At 42.6% G+C, this 19142-nt stretch overlaps 1 protein-coding gene across 1 annotated transcript; it reads left to right on the top strand.

The window, feature by feature from the left end:
• The first annotated feature begins 623 nt into the window (after positions 1-623).
• LOC117549634 (gastrula zinc finger protein XlCGF49.1-like) lies at positions 624-14442 on the top strand. The gene is made up of 2 exons (XM_034221689.1): positions 624-747; positions 13686-14442. The coding sequence occupies exons 1-2, from the start codon at positions 694-696 to the stop codon at positions 14385-14387; spliced, it is 756 nt and encodes a 251-aa protein (XP_034077580.1). The 5' UTR covers positions 624-693; the 3' UTR covers positions 14388-14442.
• Positions 14443-19142: the final 4700 nt, after the last annotated feature.

Genomic DNA, 19142 nt, shown 5'->3' with positions numbered 1-19142 from the left:
CCTGGGTGATGAGACACACAATGTTATTATTTATATGTTATATATGTCACGTCATAGTATTCAATTCTCTGATAATCATAATTTCCATTACAATATAAAATAGGCCTTGACAACAGTCTAACAAATCCAAACTATGATGCAAAACTCAAATAAAAGAATAAACAACTTCTTTCTTTAACGTTGCATTATATAACTAACGGTTATAATCTCTGTCTTGTCTGTCTCTTAAAAGGCAGGTACCGTGTGAAATGTAGTCTTTTAAAGTCTCTCGACTACAGAACTCACCATTAGGGGTGACAGTATTTTCCCTTTTTCTACTAAAGCCTGGCTGTAGCATTAGTCACTTCATACAGTTGTGGCATCCCAGTGTAAATCACTATTGTATTAATTAACAAAAAGAATACACAAATTCAAAGGAGCTTTAATGGCATCACCATATCAAACAACTTCTTCAGAATCAAGATGAAATAAGAGTTTGAGAAATAAATAAAAACTCAGTTATGCAAAAAAAGAATGTGTCGACGTGATACATCAACAACATTAAAAGAAAGAAGTAAGAAAGACCAGTGTTCCTGAACGCAGCACACAGAACGAGATTTGGTCACGTGAACACAGAGTTTCCACGATATTTAAGGAGGAGGAGCACAGGGTATATTTCACACACACAGCCGGAGCAGGAGCACTGCAATCAGCATGGAGGAGGACAGCAAGACCCCCGGAGAACAAGCAGCAGCCTCGGACTCTCAGGTGAGTGTTCAACGCTTCATCCGGGGACAAAGAACTTTGAAACAACTAAAAACACGAGGAGAGGAAACAGGAAATACGAGAAGCGTTTTATTTCGAAAGTCAAATAAGCGTTCCTCTGGACCGCGGTGAAGTTAGTTTTAGGTTTGATATTCGACAGACATTCGCGGACCCGCCAGCAGCGTCAGTTTCCCCTGCTGCTGGCTGTATTCTTTCACACACAGTGACCTCACAATCTACCCACAATGCAACGCGCGCCATATATATATACAGTGGCGTTTCTATGTGTACAAAACTGGGGGGCAGAGAGAGGTGGGGGGGAGAGAGAGAGAGGGGGGGGCAGAGAGAGAGGGGGGAGAGAGAGGGGGAGTGTCAAATTACATACTGAAGACCACACGGAGCAACACTGTGAGCTCATACATTTACGTACTGTTATGGGAATCGTTACACGGAATAATGTTGTTTAAGCAGAGCGGTAAACACTGGCCGAATGCCATTAACAGCTTCACGTTTCAATGGGTACTGGGGCTGATTTGGACGGAACGTAGTTTTAGGAGTGATCACTACCGGCTCCGCTGAGCGAATCAATCCCACATCATATTTGTGTGCTGCCCACAGTGTCTGCTGCACTGTTTTTAGCGCGTCAGGGAGCTCAGAAATATGACTGAAACATGAGAGCTCCGGGTCAAATGGGCCAGTAACGGGGTTAACATAGTCATCACTGCCTGTGAGAGTCATAGAACGCAGCGCATGAACTGGGCAGTCAATGCTATACTTAACCACGTTCTGTGATGGGGAAAACTGAATCAACGGGTCGTCTGTGTTTGTCCAATCAGTGCTAGATTCCCAATCTTTAACGATTGGACCCAAATCCCTCCATTTCTCAGTGGGCCCCCTAGCTAGTGAAATGTGCGGGACCGCCCCTGGGATTTGATACAGTTTGTGTTGTGCTGGTGTGAGTGTGACAGAAATAGCACTACACACTGAATTCCAATACATGGTTTTCAGCATGATCTCATCATTCACACATTCCAACAGGAAAGCCTCATCATAGTATTTACACGGATCATTAACCACATTAGCCGTACAATGCAACTGAGGCGTTTCCATGAACACAGCAGGTGGAAAGACACATTGACGAGTCAAACGCAACAATTCCTGAGAATCAGGACATGTCATTGGTACACACTCAACAGTTCTTTATCATCAAATGTGGGATTCTGAAACAGCGAAGGGGATGGTCGTCGGACCTTGAGACCCTCATCTGTAGAAATGAGGTCCAGGCCGAGCCGGAGAATCAGATCTCTCCCCAGTAAATTTATGGGGCAGACAGATGATACAAGAAAACTGTGTTTGACTGAGGTGGGAAATGGGTGACTGTCATCACCGTTATCTTTACACTGCAGCGGTACGGAAAACCTCTCCTTTACAGTTACCCCAGCCGCTCCTATTGAGTGAATAAATCTACCACTAAATTTGCAATCTGGCAAATCTGCTTTCTTCACTACAGAATGGGTAGCCCCAGAATCAACCAGAAATGTGACATCGATACCCATTATAGCCAAAGTCAGTGTGGGAAATTTCTTAAATGCCTTTTCAGTGTCATATTTCAAATATGTGCCATTTCCCTCTACAGACATTCTCTCTAAATCTTCCAATGTTTCAATTGCTTGTATGATGTGTGTGTGTGTGTGACTTCCCTGGTCTGATGCTGTCGGCAGTGGTTCCGTCTCCTCCACCCGAATTCCTTCTTCCCCCGCTCCCTCCATCACCTCATGTCAGTTTGAAGAATTGTCTTTGTTACGGTCCACTTGTTTTGTTTGAAAGTTATTCTCCCTCTTTTCGTGTGGGCAGTCATCTCTCCAATGAGTCTTCTCTCCGCAGTTGAAACATTGATCATCGCCGTATCGGTTTGGTCGGCGGCCTCGTCCTCTCCCTTTTCCTTTTCCTCCTCGACCCCGGTAACCTTCTCGTCCTCCTTGTTTCCCTCTGTCCTGGTCATCACTTTGGCCCGGATTGGTTTGATTGGCTTGATTGGACCAGGCGGTTGTGACAGCCTGGACCATGGTTAGTTGGGCTTTTTCTTTGCGGTTGCGGCGTTTCTTTTCCTCACTGGCCCTCTCTTCTAACAGGTGTTTTTCAGCATGCACGGCATGTCGGCGAATTTCTTCCAGCCGGGCGCCGTCCATAACGCCAATGCAGGAGCTCCGCACCGATGCAGAAATAGCCGGGGATAGGCCGTTGAGGAAAGCGTTGCTGAGGTGGGTCTCCCAGACCCCCAAAGCGAGTGGCAGTCCTCCTTCTTGTTTGATCAGGCCGCTGTTCTCGACGAACACCTGTTCTAGGCGGTGGAAATAGTCATTTACTGTCTCATCGGCATTCTGTTTGCATGCGTAGATTCTTGACATGTCGACCTTGGCGGGAAACTTTTCTGTTATTGTTGCCTGAAGGGTGGTTAACGCATCGCGGTAGGCAGCGTTATCGTTATGCTCCCACTCGGTCTCTGCCATGCGCTGCTGGCCCCCCAGTAGCTGGGTGAAATGGCTGACGTGTGTTGGACCCATCTTTAAAGTCAACAGTTTCTTTATCTCTGGCATGGTGGGGGAGAATTGTCTGCAGAACATCTCGAGTGCTGTGGAGAATTTTGCACCTCCCAACTCAACATTTGGGAGGTGATCTTTGGATATCTCTTTCATCTCTGATATGGTCCATGGTCGGTAGACGAATAAAGGACCACGGGGTCCAGCCACCTGGATCATGGGACAATGGGTTTGAATATCTTCGAGGTTTAGGTCGTCTTCGTTGAGTTCCTGTCTGCGTGGATGTGCTTCTTTGTAGAGTGCAGCTTTCTCCACTCCGTCTTTCCTCTTTAATTCTTTGTTATGGATCTTTGTCAGTCTTTCCTCTTCTTCTTCGTCTTCCTTTATTCGCTTCTCTTCGACCCGTCTCAGTCTTGCCTCTTCCTCCTCATCTTTTTGTCTTTGTTTCTCTTGTCTTCTGCTCTCTCTCTGTCGGTCCCCATCTGTATCTGCTGCGTTGGGGAGGTTTGGGGCTGGTAGGCTGATGTCCTGGCTAGCAGCACCCATCGCATCCTGCTGTAGAACGGGGGAGGGGGGAACGACAACGCCAATTGTTACAGAAATCCATGGTCGAGGAGAGGGTCCCCCACGCCTGTGAGAAACGGATACATAGAAGCGGTGTGTGGGTTATATGGAGGAGGAAACACAGGGGGGAACAGGAAACCTTTTTTCTCTTTCCTATCCCCCTCATCCCCGGCCTGTATGTTTCGTATGGCCGCGGCCAATTGCCTTCTTTCACGGCACTCTGCTTCCTTCTCCCAATATTTTAAACACTTCCTATGAATGTCCAGCTCCGCTAGATCCTTCACTGTAATTGTGTCCTTACTCTTCATTCCCTCCTCATGTATTTGTAATTTATCCCTTAGATCTTTGATCTTTATCTTGCTAAAGGAACCCCCTTTTGGAAATCCGAACATTTCCGTCCAGATACTTAATTTAGAGAGGCTGTCTTCACCATGTTTTGCCCTCATGACATCTATAATCGGACCCCCGGGAGGGTGAATCAGCCCCCCAGTCTGCTTTGATCCTATGGCAAAGCTACTTAAGTGTTTACTCTAAACACCCCGTGTTATAAAAACACTACTTTTTCACCCGTCGGTGATTGTGATTTTCTTCTTCAGTGAATCACAAAAACTGATCGTAAACCCAGGCTACGACGGATAATCCCTGATATCCTTACTTTGAGCAATCCTTCTTATAAATGTCATGGGGTTTTTAATTTACGTTTTAACTTTAAACAATTTAGACACTGTACATCTCACCGAGTATTTGAAAGGCCGTCTGAGTTCGTTTGGATTTCGTGAAGTCAATCGGTTTCACCCCGGCGCTGGTCCTCTCGTCCCGTACGTTTTCTGTCGAGGTAGAGGAGAATCCGAGGATCCCGGTGCGACCACCAGCGACCGCAGGTGTCCCCAATCGACAAATCAGAAATCCTGTTCGTGACGCCAATTGTTATGGAAATCTGAGACCTAATCAATACCGTGGAGATACAAGTCAGAAATATCAAGCAATAAATGGTGAAAACAGACAGAGTTGTCTTTCCGGTTATTTATTTGAATATATTCAAAGACACAGGTCTCACAGAACACAGAGTATCCTTAGAGAGTGCGCGCAGAGTAGAAAATGCATACAGGTTATATAGGATTTTGGTCAGTTCAACAACATCCCGTCACTCATTAGGAGGGGCCCTGGCAGGAGAGATAAGCTTTCCAAAGGAACTGAAACTGTCAATCACTAATAGATCGAACCAGGGGCCTGTTCAGCAAGAGGGAAGTGAGGAAACTTGTCAGCAACAGATGGAGGGCTAAGAAATGGGGAACTTGATTATAAGACAGGGAAACTAAACAGGAACTTGCCCATTGCCCTGCGCTTGGTACCCAGCCCCCTCATCAAGTTCAGACCTCAGGCGACCTTAAATGTCACTTTCCAGGGAGACAGAGGACATGAACTAAAACACATCACCCAGACCTTACTTCGACATTTTTAAAGGTCATGAGTGTCAATACATCATTACAGACACACTTGCAAAATGCTGACAGAGGTCCTAAGCAGAAATATATTATTATAGAAATTGCTGAAAGTGCTAGTAAAGGTTACAAGCAGAACACATCATTCTAGGAACTGCAGTGGATGTGTCCATGTATGGTCTTATAGAAAGTCTGCACTATAAGAAACCTTAAACTACATATATACAAAGTTTGCCATTACAGTACACAGCGCGGGGATGTCATAGTAATGCAGGTCGTCGCACGCATCTCTGCTTGTCTAGCTGACATCTCTCAGTGGATGTTTGATCATCACCTCAAGCTCAACCTTGACAAGACTGAGCTGCTCTTCCTTCCGGGAAAAGATTGTCCCACTCTTGACCTAACAATCAACATCGGCACCTCAGTTGTTTCCCCGACTCAGACTGCAAGGAATCTGGGTGTGACCCTAGATAACAACCTGTCCTTCACTGCAAACATAGCTGCTACAACCCGTTGCTGCAGATACACGCTTTACAACATCAGGAAGATACGTCCCCAGCTGACCCAGAAAGCCACGCAGGTTCTGGTCCAGGCTCTCGTCATCTCACGCCTAGACTACTGCAACTCCCTCCTGGCTGGTCTACCTGCATGTGCCATCCGACCTCTGCAGCTCATCCAGAATGCAGCGGCTCGTCTGGTCTTCAACCTTCCTACATTTTCCCACACCACTCCGCTCCTCCGCTCCCTCCACTGGCTTCCGGTAACTGCTAGAATCCACTTCAAGATACTGGTACTTGCGTACCATGCTGCGAATGGATCTGGCCCTTCCTACATCCAGGACATGGTTAAACCGTACACCCCAGCGCGTGCACTCCGCTCTGCATCAGCCAAACGACTCGCTGCACCCTCGCTGCGAAGGGGACCCAAGTTCCCATCAGCAACAGGACAGCAGATAGCTTACACACCTTCCGGCGCAGACTGAAAACTCATCTCTTTCGACTCCACTTCAAGCGATAGAACTATTAACAAAGCACTTATATACTAATAAAGGGCTGGCTTATCTAAAGCCAGTTGAGTAGCACTTGAAATGTTTTTGCTCTATGAAACCTGATGTACTTATATCATTCTGTTTTCTTCAAGTTTGTATTTTGTTGGTCGAACGCACTTATTGTAAGTCGCTTTGGATAAAAGCGTCAGCTAAATGCAATGTAATGTACCTTAATACATGGAGTAAAGGGCACCATCACAAAGCAATTCTTAACAATAACAACAACCGTAATGCTTTAGCATTAAAACACCATAGACTGTAAATATAAGGAAAACACAGACACTCATCATCGAGGTCACAATATCAATCGATCCAGCAGAGGCAAAACACAGAAGATCAACAAAATATATGACATAAATGAACTTACCAAAGCTGAAGGCTCACTTGAAAAGAAAAGCGGCACGGCGGTCCTTCCTCTGACAGAATGTGTCTATCACTTTGGGGATGAAGTCCTGTAGTTGCTGGATCAACTGGCTTTCAATTGAAAGCATGGCCAATGCGTTAAGTCGCGGCTGTCCCATGGTGTTGCAAGTGAAAGTCTTTATCCTTTTGAGGGTGGAAAAGTTCCTCTCTGACTCGGATGTCGTCATCGGAGTTGTTACTATTATTTTGACCAAAATAACAGTCTCGGCAAACGTATCCTCCAAGTTGTTCTCGTGAATAGATTTCAACAGAGACAGGGCAGTGTTTCCAGTATGAAGCTCACTGTAGCGGTAGAGCGTGGTCAGCTCAGACTTCAACTTCTCCTTGTTTCCCAACGCAGGCCAGTTTCACGGCGCAGTCAAGCTCAGGTGTAGGAAATGACAGGACATGCTGTGGGAAGAATGAGCTGTCAACAAGCTTTGCAGCGATCAAATGGTCACTCTGTGAGAACCTCTGTTCCACCTGTGAGATGACTGTGTCACAAGCCTCCTTCATCACCGGCGCTGTGCTGCTGACTCGTCGGCCTGGCTCGTCTGTTCCATCATGAGCAGTGGCGGCCAATGCATCAGTTTGCTGCCTCATTTTCTGGACATGTTCCTTGAAACGGCAGAGCGCGCTGTTGATCCCAGGTGCATCGATGCTTCGTTTTTGCAGAGTGTTGTATAAAACATCCACTTCTGGCATAAGCAACGAAAAAAACTCCAGGAGCTGCATAAATGCTCGGTCCCGTAGTTTCTTTGACAGGCCGTATGCCTCACTTATGGTGACCGCATCCCATCCTGGTTGTGCGCGTATATGCTCCATACACTGAAGTAGTGCATCTCGGGTCTCCCAAACCGCGTTCACAGTTCTGCTTTTAAAGTTCCATCTCACAGCCGGTGGCCGTGGGATGCGTCTCTGTGTTGCCTCTGCAAGAGCTGCAACACGTTTTGGAGCACCGGATAAAAAAGTGGAAAAAGCAGTTAGATCTGCAAAAAACCCCTTCAGGATGCTCATCCTTGCTGAACACAGTTGCTGCAGGGTCAGGTTCAGTTGGTGGGCGTAGCAGTGAACAAACTGAGCGTTTGGGTACGTCTCCTTCATCACCGTCTGTACCCCGCGCACGTTACCGCTCATGACGGCCGCCCCGTCATAGGTCTGAGCGATTAGCTTTTCTTTCAGCTTCAGGGGTTCCAGAACAGCCTTGATGCTGTCAGAGAGACCTACACCAGTTTTGTCCTTTACTTCCACAAACTCCAAAAAACGCTCTGTAACTGTGAGGTCAGGCATAATGTATCGCAGCACAATCACCATTTGCGATTTACAGGAGACATCGGTTGTCTCGTCGGCCTGAACGGCAACAAATGATGTGTTGTCCACTTGCTTGGCTATTTCCTCCCTGTACACATCATACATGCAGTCTAAGAGTTCATTCTGTATGGTGCTTGATGTCCCTTTGAAAACGGGCTGAGCTTCGTAGTGCCGTCGAAGCCTGGAATCGCCCTCACACATTGTCTCGAAAATTGACCTGAATATCCCTGGATTCAGAGAGTCCGCCGACTCGTTGTGGCCCCGCAGTGCTGTCTCACATTTCCCACACAGTTTAATACAGGTGATGATCCGACCAAGCACGTACCTGTTTTCTTCCACCTTCCTATTATGATCATCAATCGTCTGTAGGCGCTGTCAATCTGAGCTGCAACATTCACCCTTCCAAGTAATCCCAATTTTACGGCATTTTCCAAATGACTGTTGCTGCTCTCATGCTTCATTGTCCTCTTCGAAAGATGCTTTAAGTCCTTGTAACCTGTCCTCGACCAAGTACCTTGATCTTCACCAAAAAGCAGGCAAGGAAAGCAAAAGAGGGAATTCTTCTGGATGCTCGCCGTTAGCCATTTCTTTTTAGCAAACCACTCACAGTTAAACCCACGTTTAACTTTGCCCGCAGTCTGGACCATTTGGAAATCCGGTGGATGGTGGGCACCGAGGCGCTTTACCTCCAGTTTCTCTCCGAGACTAAGTGTCTCAAATGTGTGCTCCAGTAAATGATCAACTTCATTCATTTTCTTTCAGTTTTGTACTTCTTTTAATCGCTGGTGATGTTAGCTATATGCTGCTCTCTCGTCTCCTCTTCAAACTACACGTGACGTTTCGCAGCACTGCACACGTGACGTACTTACAGCCAATCAATTCTGAATTATGTGAGATGACGTATGGTGGGGATGGCAGCACTATGCCCCTATGGTCATAATTTTTTTGCCACACACATTAAATAGAAAAATACTCTGAGCATGCGCAGTGTCGTTTTTACAGTCACCGTTCACTTGGACTGTGAGAGGGAGGGGCAGGATCGGGTTTTGTCCCACATGGCTCTAAACAGCTCAAAACGGCACTGTAGACACTAATTAGAAGAACACAGACTAAAACAGAAATGTACAGACGAATCAGATGATTAAACATGATCTTAAAATATATTTTATATTTATTTTTATTTTTTTGTAATCATTATTTGTAATACTTTCTGCTGACACTAGGTGGGGCTGTGCCCCACCTGCCCCTAATGACCCGTCGCCACTGTATATATATATATATATAAATACGCCATTTTCATGGAGGTGCAAATATCCTGGAAGTGCAAATATAAACAGCTAGCTAACGTAGCAAAGCAGAGCGCACTAGGTTTTTTTTCTGAATTAACGACCGAATAAATCGCTAAACCCTTGGCCTGCTTGCACCTCGCGTAAAATGGTGGATACCGGAAGTACGGTGTCGCCCTCGGCCCAATACCCGTATGTGTGTGTGAAAGAATTGCGACGGGGAGATCTTCTTCGCGAAACGAGGCTTTCACTTCGGGACCATCAACAAATTACTTATACAATTACACAAGAAAAATGTTATTTTTAATAAATCGACAGCTTCTCGATCGTGTGAATGTGAAGCAAATTCACTCTAGAGCAGTGGTTCTCAACTGGTGGTTCGCGACCCAAAAATGGGTCGCGGACCCGTTCCGTGTGTCCCAGATGTGTGAGTGAAGAAAACATTTGTTTTTTGGGGAAAACGTCAAACTTTTATTTTGAAGGCCCGATTTTCCAACGCTGTGCATTCAGTAGGCGTTGGACTGGAAGTACCAGAGACCATAAACGGTTTTGAAAACTTCTGTCACGTAGTTTCATCTTCTCAATAAAACCTCTTTGCTGATTTGTTTGAGTCTTCTGGCCAATCAAGATTGTTGCTGGAAGTCCCCACGGAAAATAACTTTGATGTAGAACTACTCTTTATACATCCATGGGTACAACTTCAGATATAAATTAACACCTAATGAAATATGACCCCCAGTTTGATGATTGACAGGTCAAAGAACAATGGGGGCTATCTACCCTACCCACAATTTAAAGTAATTCACACAGACTATCTCCTCGTTGCTCTTCTCTCTGTGAGGAGCAGCAAGCTGTCAGAACAAAGTGAAAAACAAACAATGGCATAACATATTATTAATATGTCGGGTAGTAATAGATTTATTTATTTTCTTCTCAGAGTGTACCATAATGCGTAGTTTATATGTTAGTATTTCTAAAAAGCTCACTTTAATTAATATTGTATGCTGAAAAGCGTATAATTACTGCACGATTTTTTTTGTTGAATAGATTTGAGTGGTTCAAAAGGCCTGACCGGTTGAGAACCACTGCTCTAGAGCATACATTTATTGAACACACCTTTTTATTGCATTTTAATACTTTAAATAAGTTTTATTAATATTTTGATGGAACCATTTGCATATTTCTTCAATAACTGCTAGGTCATGTGACCTAATCACTCAAAATCAATGCTGGATCAAATAACTACACTGGCTGCATAGGACACACCTCTTTCTATGGCATTTTAAAACTTTACATATTTTTATATTAATATTTTTGATGGGAAAATGAGAATATGGGTTGAAAAGATGATGTTGATGCACAACTGTGCATCATGCACAGTTGATACCAGTTAAAACGTAAGAGATAACTAAACTGAATGAATTATCAGTGGATAACTAAATCAGTAGGGATAAAGATCCACTGAACTCAATCCCAGTAAAGATTAGAGAACAAAACACCTGCAGTTTATTTAAATCTACCTTAAAAACATGGTTAGTGGAAAGTCAGCTATGTCAACACTGACACAATCTGTACATTACAACGCTCTGTTTGTACATATGCCTTGACCTGTATCTGTCTGCTTTGTGAATATGTATTTTAGTTTAGTTTTTATATATGCTTTTATCATAATATAAGTATCTCTGTTGAATGTTGTTTTACTGATTGTATTTACCTGTTATTTGAAGTGCATTTTTGTTTTTAGGATGACTTTTAACATCTGTCCAGGGACTACAGACGAAAAATAGCCTGTTGGCTACTCTGGCGCATTTACAGAAATGTCAATCAATGGGCACTGTCCCTGTCAAATAAATATATAAATAAATAAGATAACTAGTGGATCTAGTTATTAGCTTTAATTTATTATTAGCTTTAGAGTTCGAAAGACTTCAAACTCTACATTTCGAAGAACTTGATACAGTTGAAAAGATGCACAACCCTCCTATGGGTGGTGCAGCATGTGGCTGGTCTGAATTGTGAGCATGATTTATTTAAAGTTGAATGTGAAAACTTCTTTTAGAAAATAATCACAGTAATAATTGTGCATTGTGAGCACGTGCCTGTGTACATTTGAAATTAAGATAAGGTAAACATTTTACTTTATATAATATAACAATGCATCAAATACTGAGGTGGGAGAAGTACTCAGATCTTGTACTTGAGTAAAAGTAGAAGTACAAGAGGAATACTCTGTTACAGTAAAAATCCTGAAATCAAAATGTTCCTCAAGTGAAAGTAGAAAAGTATTCTCATCAAAATATAGTGAAAGACAGTAAAAGTAGTCGTTGTGCAGATTGGTCCATTTCAGAATAATATATATGATATGTTTTCTAATGATTGATCATGAAAGTGTTCTCAAAGCTGGTGAAGGTGCAGCTAGTTTGAATGACTTTGTATACTGCAGGGTAGCTGGTAGATTTACGTGTAGTGGAGTAGAAGTACACCATTCACCTCTGAACTCTAGTGGAGTGCAAGTACAGAGTAGCAAATAACTGAAATACTCAAGTGAAGTAGAAGTACCATAAACTTGTACTTAAGTACAGTACCTGAGTACATTCATCCATCCATCTTCTCCCGCTTATCCGTGGTCGGGTCTTGGGGGTAGCAGTTCCAGCACAAACTTTTTTTCCCTGGCGACATCAACCAGCCAGGGCCAGGCCAGCGAAGAGATATAATCCCTCCACCTGGTCCTAGGTCTATCCCTTGGTCTCTTCCCAGCTGGACGTGCCTGGAACACCTCCCTAGGGAGGCGCCCAGGTGGCATCCTAACTAGGTGCCCGAACCACCTCAACTGGCTCCTTTCGACCCGAAGGAGGAGCGGCTCAACTCTGAGTCCCTCCCGGATGACCGAACTTCGATCAGAATTATCTCCACATATTAAAACCACGTTATGATTTCTGATGTAAAAGTTGGGCTATAAAGGAACTACAGCACGGTCACATGACTTCACGTCACCACCGCTAAGCTAAAAGAAGCTAATGTTGGGCTATAAAGTCTACCTGCATGTGCCATCCGACCTCTGCAGCTCACCCAGAATGCAGCGGCTCGTTTGGTCTTCAACCTTCCTAAATTTTCACACACCACTCCGCTCCCTTCACTGGCTTCCGGTAACTGCTAGAATCCACTTCAAGACACTGGTACTTGCGTACCATGCTCCGAATGGATCTGGCCCTTCCTACATCCAGGACATGGTTAAACCGTACACCCCAGCGCGTGCACTACGCTCTGCATCAGCCAAACGACTCGCTGCACCCGCACTGCGAGGGGGACCCAAGTTCCCATCAGCAAAAACACGTGGGTTTGCTATCCTGGCTCCAAAATGGTGGAATGAGCTCCCATTGACATCAGGACAGCAGATAGCTTACACACCTTCCGGCGCAGACTGAAAACTCATCTCTTTCGACTCCACCTCGAGCGATAGAATTATTAACAAAGCACTTATATACTAATAAAGGACTGGCTTATCTATAGCCAGTTGAGTAGCACTTGAAATGTTTGGCTCTATGAAACCTGATGTACTTATATGATTCTGTTTTCTTCAAGGTTGTGTCTTCCTGGTCGAATGTACTTATTGTAAGTCGCTTTGGATAAAAGCGTCAGCTAAATGTAATGTAATGTAATAAAGTAACTACAGCACAGTCACATGACTTCACGTCACCACCGCTAAGCTAAAGGTGGCTAATGTTGGGCTATAAAGGAACTACAGCACGGTCACATGACTTCACGTTGCCACCGCTGAGCTAAAGGTGGCTAATGTTGGGCTATAAAGGAACTACAGCACGGTCACATGACTTCACGTCACCACCGCTAAGCTAAAGGAGGCTAATGTTGGGCTATAAAGGAACTACAGCACGGTCACATGACTTCACGTCACCACCGCTAAGCTAAAGGTGGCTAATGTTGGGCTAAAAAGGAACTACAGCACGGTTCGCTTATGCAAATATTGATAGTCGCTGGTACTACAACACTTTTATAGCGCTTATTTGAATCATTAGGTTAATCAAATGTTTTTAGAGCTGAATCCAAATGTATCTTCTCTCCATTCATTCTACTGGGTGGGAGATCGGGGGCGGGGCTTACGGGGAAACTCAACTGCGCATGCTCTCGAGAGCAAGGCATGATGGGTAATTTGTGACGATTTGCTCTCGAGAACGTCAGGCCATTTTGGCTTACTGCATCAATGAGCAACTCTCATAGGATCGAATGAGCTTTTTCCAGTTCTTATTATACATCCATGCTTATTACACTGACATTTTCTAAATGTTATTTCTGGCACCTAACTGAGTCTCTCTCTGTCTGTTTTCTTTAGAAACCGAGAACAAGAGAGGGTCCCCGAAGTCACAGCTGTCAGCACTGTGACAAGTCCTTTGCAACGTCTAGATATCTATTGATTCACCAGAGAGTTCACAGCGGAGAGAAACCCTACAGCTGTGACCAATGTGGGAAAGCTTTCAAACAGAAGTGTCACCTCAACAGACATAACATATCCCACACTGGAGAAAAACCACACATCTGTGGCCAATTTGGGAAAGCTTTTTCATTAGCTAATGATTTAAGAGCCCATTATGGCATTCATACTGGAGAGAAACCATATAGCTGCGACCAATGTGGGGCGGCTTTCTCCAAAAAATTTCATTTGAAAACTCACAATTACATTCACACTGGAGAGAAACCATTCAGCTGTGACCAATGTGAGAAATCTTTCACCACCAGTAGTGACCTGAAGAAACACAGACGTATTCATTCTGGAGAGAAACCACACAGCTGCAACCAATGTGGAAAAGCTTTCCCAAGGCTATGTACACTATATCGTCACCAGCGTACTCACACTGGAGAGAAACAGTACTGGTGTGACCTTTGTGGGAAGACCTTTGCACGGGCCTACATCCTACAGGTCCACCGACGCCTTCACACCGGAGAGAAACCCTACTGGTGTGAGCAGTGTGAGAAAACCTTTATTACGAGTGGTGCGCTGAGTGCCCACCAACGCATTCACACTGAGTCCATCTAAATAGCTTGTTGTTATGTTAATGTGCTGCTATTAAAGGTACTATTATTACACTGTTTTCCATCAATATATTATTGGTCTCACATATATACAGAACATGTCTCTGGAGTGTTTGTCTGAAATACCAAACAGATCATTGCAGCATCCCATAATCCCCTCTGTTTCAAAAGTGCTGATTCTCTGTCTGTTACTTTAGATGAAAATAAGGAGCCACTCCCCACGCCCCTCTGAGAGATATTTGGTTAAAAATAACTCAATGGTACTCTAGGAGGAGATTCAGGGTAGGGGGGTTACCTTGGTTGGTGATTGGCTAATGGTTACTCAAGCGGCCAAAATCTGATCAACTGATTTTCAGACAGGTTTTTATATAAATGGATCGGGACAAAAAGAGAGAGAATCTTTGTTCCTGAAACTTTCAGAGTCTCTTTCCACAGAGGGGACACATGTTGATGTAGAAGAGACATGGAGAAGAGGATTATGCACAATAGGTCCCCTTTAAGTCATGTGGTTACTACTGAGAACATCAAAGTGCTACCTTTGAAAGCAAAGAGATGATTTTAAAGATGGTGCCCGCTGAAGTGAAGATGTGTCAGCTTTTTTCTTCATCAATTAACAGAGAGTAAACGTAAAAACCGTGAAAACCGAGGGGAGAAATGGAGTCCTTGTCAAAACTGAAATCAAAGTTTGACATATTTTGTATTTACTTTGAGACACGTCATGTCAGTGAGGAAATAAACATGAATAGAATGAGGAAAAGAAGCAACTTGTTTTCAGTCTGAAGAATCCTCTGTTCTTGTGGAACTAATTTAATCAGAAAGTTAGTTTATTATTTGACAGCATTGTAACATCTGTTTGCTCTTTTCTCATTACATGTGATTGTTGCTGCTTTAATAATCTGAGTGATATCATTATTAATATTAATGCACAACTCTATTGTAACCAGAGGTTGCGCTAGACTTTTTCGCTGCCCGTCATTTTGACGGGCAGGATCGTAACATTTCCGTCAAAATCCATTATTACCCGTCGGTCGGCCTGTACAAAACTCTGCCGGGGGGGGGGGCACGCTCGTGAACTGTCAACAGGGGACTGTTAGCGCCGTGTAATGCATGTCCACTGCACCTCGCGGGAGCGTGCACAGCGTAAAGCAAATACTCCCAGACATTTCACTTATCTGTTCGGCAAAGTTCGGTTTGGAAACGGTATAATTTCCTTTTGGGCGGGCATGCATAAGACGGCATAACACCGGAGCCTCGCTGCGGGGAAACTGTGGCGCTGGTCTGAGTTTGTTCTAATCCGTCAAAATGACGGACGACATTCAGATTTTTCCGTCATTGTTAAAAAATCCGTCATAGACGGAAAATATTCGGTTAACGCAAACCCTGATTGTAACATACATGTTTTTATATATTCATGTAGTGCACACATTACTTTATCTTCTCCATTACATATTTGACCTTACTATATATTATTATTTTGTATTAAACATCTTGAATACTAAATTCTGATTGGTCAAATTAGAACTGATTTTCAGACAGGTTTTTATATAAATGGATCGGGACAAAAAGAGAGAGAATCTTTGTTCCTGAAACTTTCAGAGTCTCTTTCCACAGAGGGGACACATGTTGATGAAGAAGAGACATGAAGAAGAGGGGACACATGTTGATGAAGAAGAGACATGAAGAAGAGGGGACACATGTTGATGTAGAAGAGACATGAAGAAGAGGGGACACATGTTGATGAAGAAGAGACATGAAGAAGAGGGGACACATGTTGATGAAGAAGAGACATGCACAATAGGTCCCCTTTAAGTCATGTGGTTACTGGGGACAGTAAAGTGCTACCTTTGAAAGCAAAGAGATGATTTTGAAGATGGTGCCCGCTGAAGTGAAGATGTGTCAGCTTTTTTCTTCATCAATTAACGTAAACGTAAAAACCGTGAAAACCGAGGGGAGAAATGGAGTCCTTGTCAAAACTGAAATCAAAGTTTGACATATTTTTGTATTTACTTTGAGACACGTCATGTCAGTGAGGAAATAAACATGAATAGAATGAGGGGGGGGGGGGGGGTGGTTATATTGTATTAAACATCTTAGCTGAATACTAAATTCTGATTAGTCAAATTAGAAGTTTAAGAGGTTGTTAAGACTCGATAACACACCGCTGCCAATAAATCAGTATTTTAGATTGAGATTAAATCCTTTAGAGTTTATAAACGTGTGCATTTGATAATCCACGCTGAACAGCAATGGGTCGTCCTCTCTGTTTAGGCTTCTCCTGGGAAAACTGTGTTTAACATTTACTCTGTATTTAAATACTTAGAAATCTCTTTAAAACATGTATTTTATTCCCTGACGAAGAGGTCTCTCAGGGAGTTAATTTAAACCCAGTAACTCTGTATTTTTCATATGATTATACAAGTTTAAAATGTAAAATTGCATGTAATAAAACTTTGATTTAAACGTTTAAAAACAATATTGTCTGGACTAGTCCGGATGCTGCGGTACCGCCTGCCAGACGGCAGCAGACAGAACAGTTTGTGGCTGGGGTGATGGGGGTCTTTTATAATCCTGAGGGCTTTCTTTAAGGTTAACCTGGTATTTGTACTCCACTACATTTATTTTAGTTACTCTAGAGATTTGGATTAATGATGTGAAATATAAACAACCCTTAAATCAGACTTTAGTTACACCTGAGTACAATTCAGTGAAGGTGATTGTCAAGTGCCAACAATCAGGAGAGATATTTGATAGTTGGTGATAATTTTCTAAGGTTTATTGACATATCATATACACAACTACGGTGTAGTTATGCAATGAGTGAACAACTTGGGTCACATGTTCCTCAACAGTGACATCTACACAAGACATCTATTAATATGTGTGTATACCACCATTAAACTGTCATATTCTGCACATGTATTATTCTATCTACATACATCTTATAAGAGTATAATAAATATGTATAATATCGGTTAAAATAAATGCTTCAACATAGTTAACATTGCAGGAAAGTTGATTGTCAAGTTCCAAAACAAACCATGCAATATATTAGACGTTAAGTACTTTGTCAGGCTTATGTATCTGTAGATAGATACCCCCAAAGCTTTTTTCTTATTGAAAAGAAGACCTTAACCTAAAGTATTCTTTAATGTTTAAATAAAGCCTTATTAGTTTGTCTGTTTTGCACATCCTCCTATCAGGCACTAAACTGTTTTATTGTAGATATTATTTACAGTATCTTCTTGATATTTTCTATTCTATATTTATATAATTGACCTTCTACTTTCCCACTATTTTGTATATACTCTTAATATTGAAATGTTTTCATCAAATATAACACATTCAAAAGTGCTTTACAAAAATGAAAGACATTAAGAAAAAGGCATTTTAAAACAGTCATTAAAAAGCAACATAACCTACATGCATTGCAATTACTCTAAACGTGTAATAACGTGCTTTAACCAGTAGGAGGTGCGGGTTAAAAAGCTGTCAAGTTTACAGCGTTAACAAAATAAAATATACTGCTGTTTCTGGTTTAGTTTACGACGGATATATTTTGTTATTGTTTTGATATTTGTAACAATGCACTATTTTTTGAGAACAAAAACTCGTAACTAATGTAATTTTTACATTCTGACGAAAAATCAAAAATATTATGAATACAAATAAAATAAAAGAAGCCTCCCGTGAGACAAGCTATAAAGTAGATTTAAAAAACGTTTTATAGAATAAAAGCTCACTGCGGGACGTTGTCGAAATGCGTGTGTGCACCACGACAAAAGAGCCTCATTCACATTACATTGGGTTTTTTTGGTGCCGACACGTAAATGTAGCAGAATGCGTGACTCCACCACGCAATGCGGTGTTAAGGAGTCGTGGTGGAGTCACGCATTCTGGTGGGATCAGGTTGATTCAGACTGCTGCAATAAGTACGTTAATTAACTGTCTCGTCAATGTTTGTCTAAATGAATATGATACTATTAACAATCATTTTATTCCTATCAGCTGTCAATCACTGTTATGATTCACATATTCAGTGTTATTATTAAATAAATATATTTTTTGGAGGAGTTAATGATGAATGTTCCACAAGATGCTTGCTCACCCTCCTTCAAATTTGAAAGACAAGTAATTATATCATATATCAACAGAATCAAAGGAACAGTTCAGCGCCCCACAACTTCATTGCAAACAGTTACAACCTTGACTTTACATCAGAAAGAACAAACATTAAAGAAGTGACTAACTGCATCAGTTAGGGTTAAAAAAACGTGTATTCAGCTAAAACATCGCTGCAGTTATTATCCAGTGGAAAGTCCTTACCTACTGGCCTAGTTAAATCAAAGTGGTTACTTTTTTTTGGCTGGGCAGTGTAGTTGTACGTCTTATTTGACTTTCTCAGGACTTAAAACTGTTTTTTGGGGGCAGACCCCCACAAAGAAAAAAATATATTTACACACGTAAGGTCATCGTCTTAACAGTTTATTATGCTCATCGAGTCATCCGTGAGCAGAGCATCAAGTTGGCATGCCTATAACAGCTGAATGCGGCGATTACCATCTTGTTCAGCAAAACGCCTCACAAACTTATTAAGATTTAAAGCTATGGTGCGTTTTGATTCAATGCTGAGTACAGCCTGAAGAACATATCGAGGATTACAAAACTAATGTCACAACAGGACTTAGAAAAGCTTGTCCATGCTTTTATCATTAGTAGACTCGACTACTGCAATAGTGTATTCACAGGGCTGACAAAACAA

This window comes from Gymnodraco acuticeps, unplaced genomic scaffold, assembly GCF_902827175.1.
Source record: "Gymnodraco acuticeps unplaced genomic scaffold, fGymAcu1.1, whole genome shotgun sequence".
NCBI classification, from domain to species: Eukaryota; Metazoa; Chordata; class Actinopteri; order Perciformes; family Bathydraconidae; genus Gymnodraco; species Gymnodraco acuticeps.
Note: the sequence above shows the minus strand (reverse complement) of the source record. Positions and strands in the feature narration are given on the sequence as shown.

Bases quoted from the DNA above. Each gene is read 5' to 3' on its own strand.
- LOC117549634 (XM_034221689.1), top strand. From the start codon at position 694: ATGGAGGAGGACAGCAAGACCCCCGGAGAACAAGCAGCAGCCTCGGAC. The intron at 748-13,685 runs GTGAGTGTTCAA...TGTTTTCTTTAG, and splicing joins CAGCAGCCTCGGACTCTCAG to AAACCGAGAACAAGAGAGGG.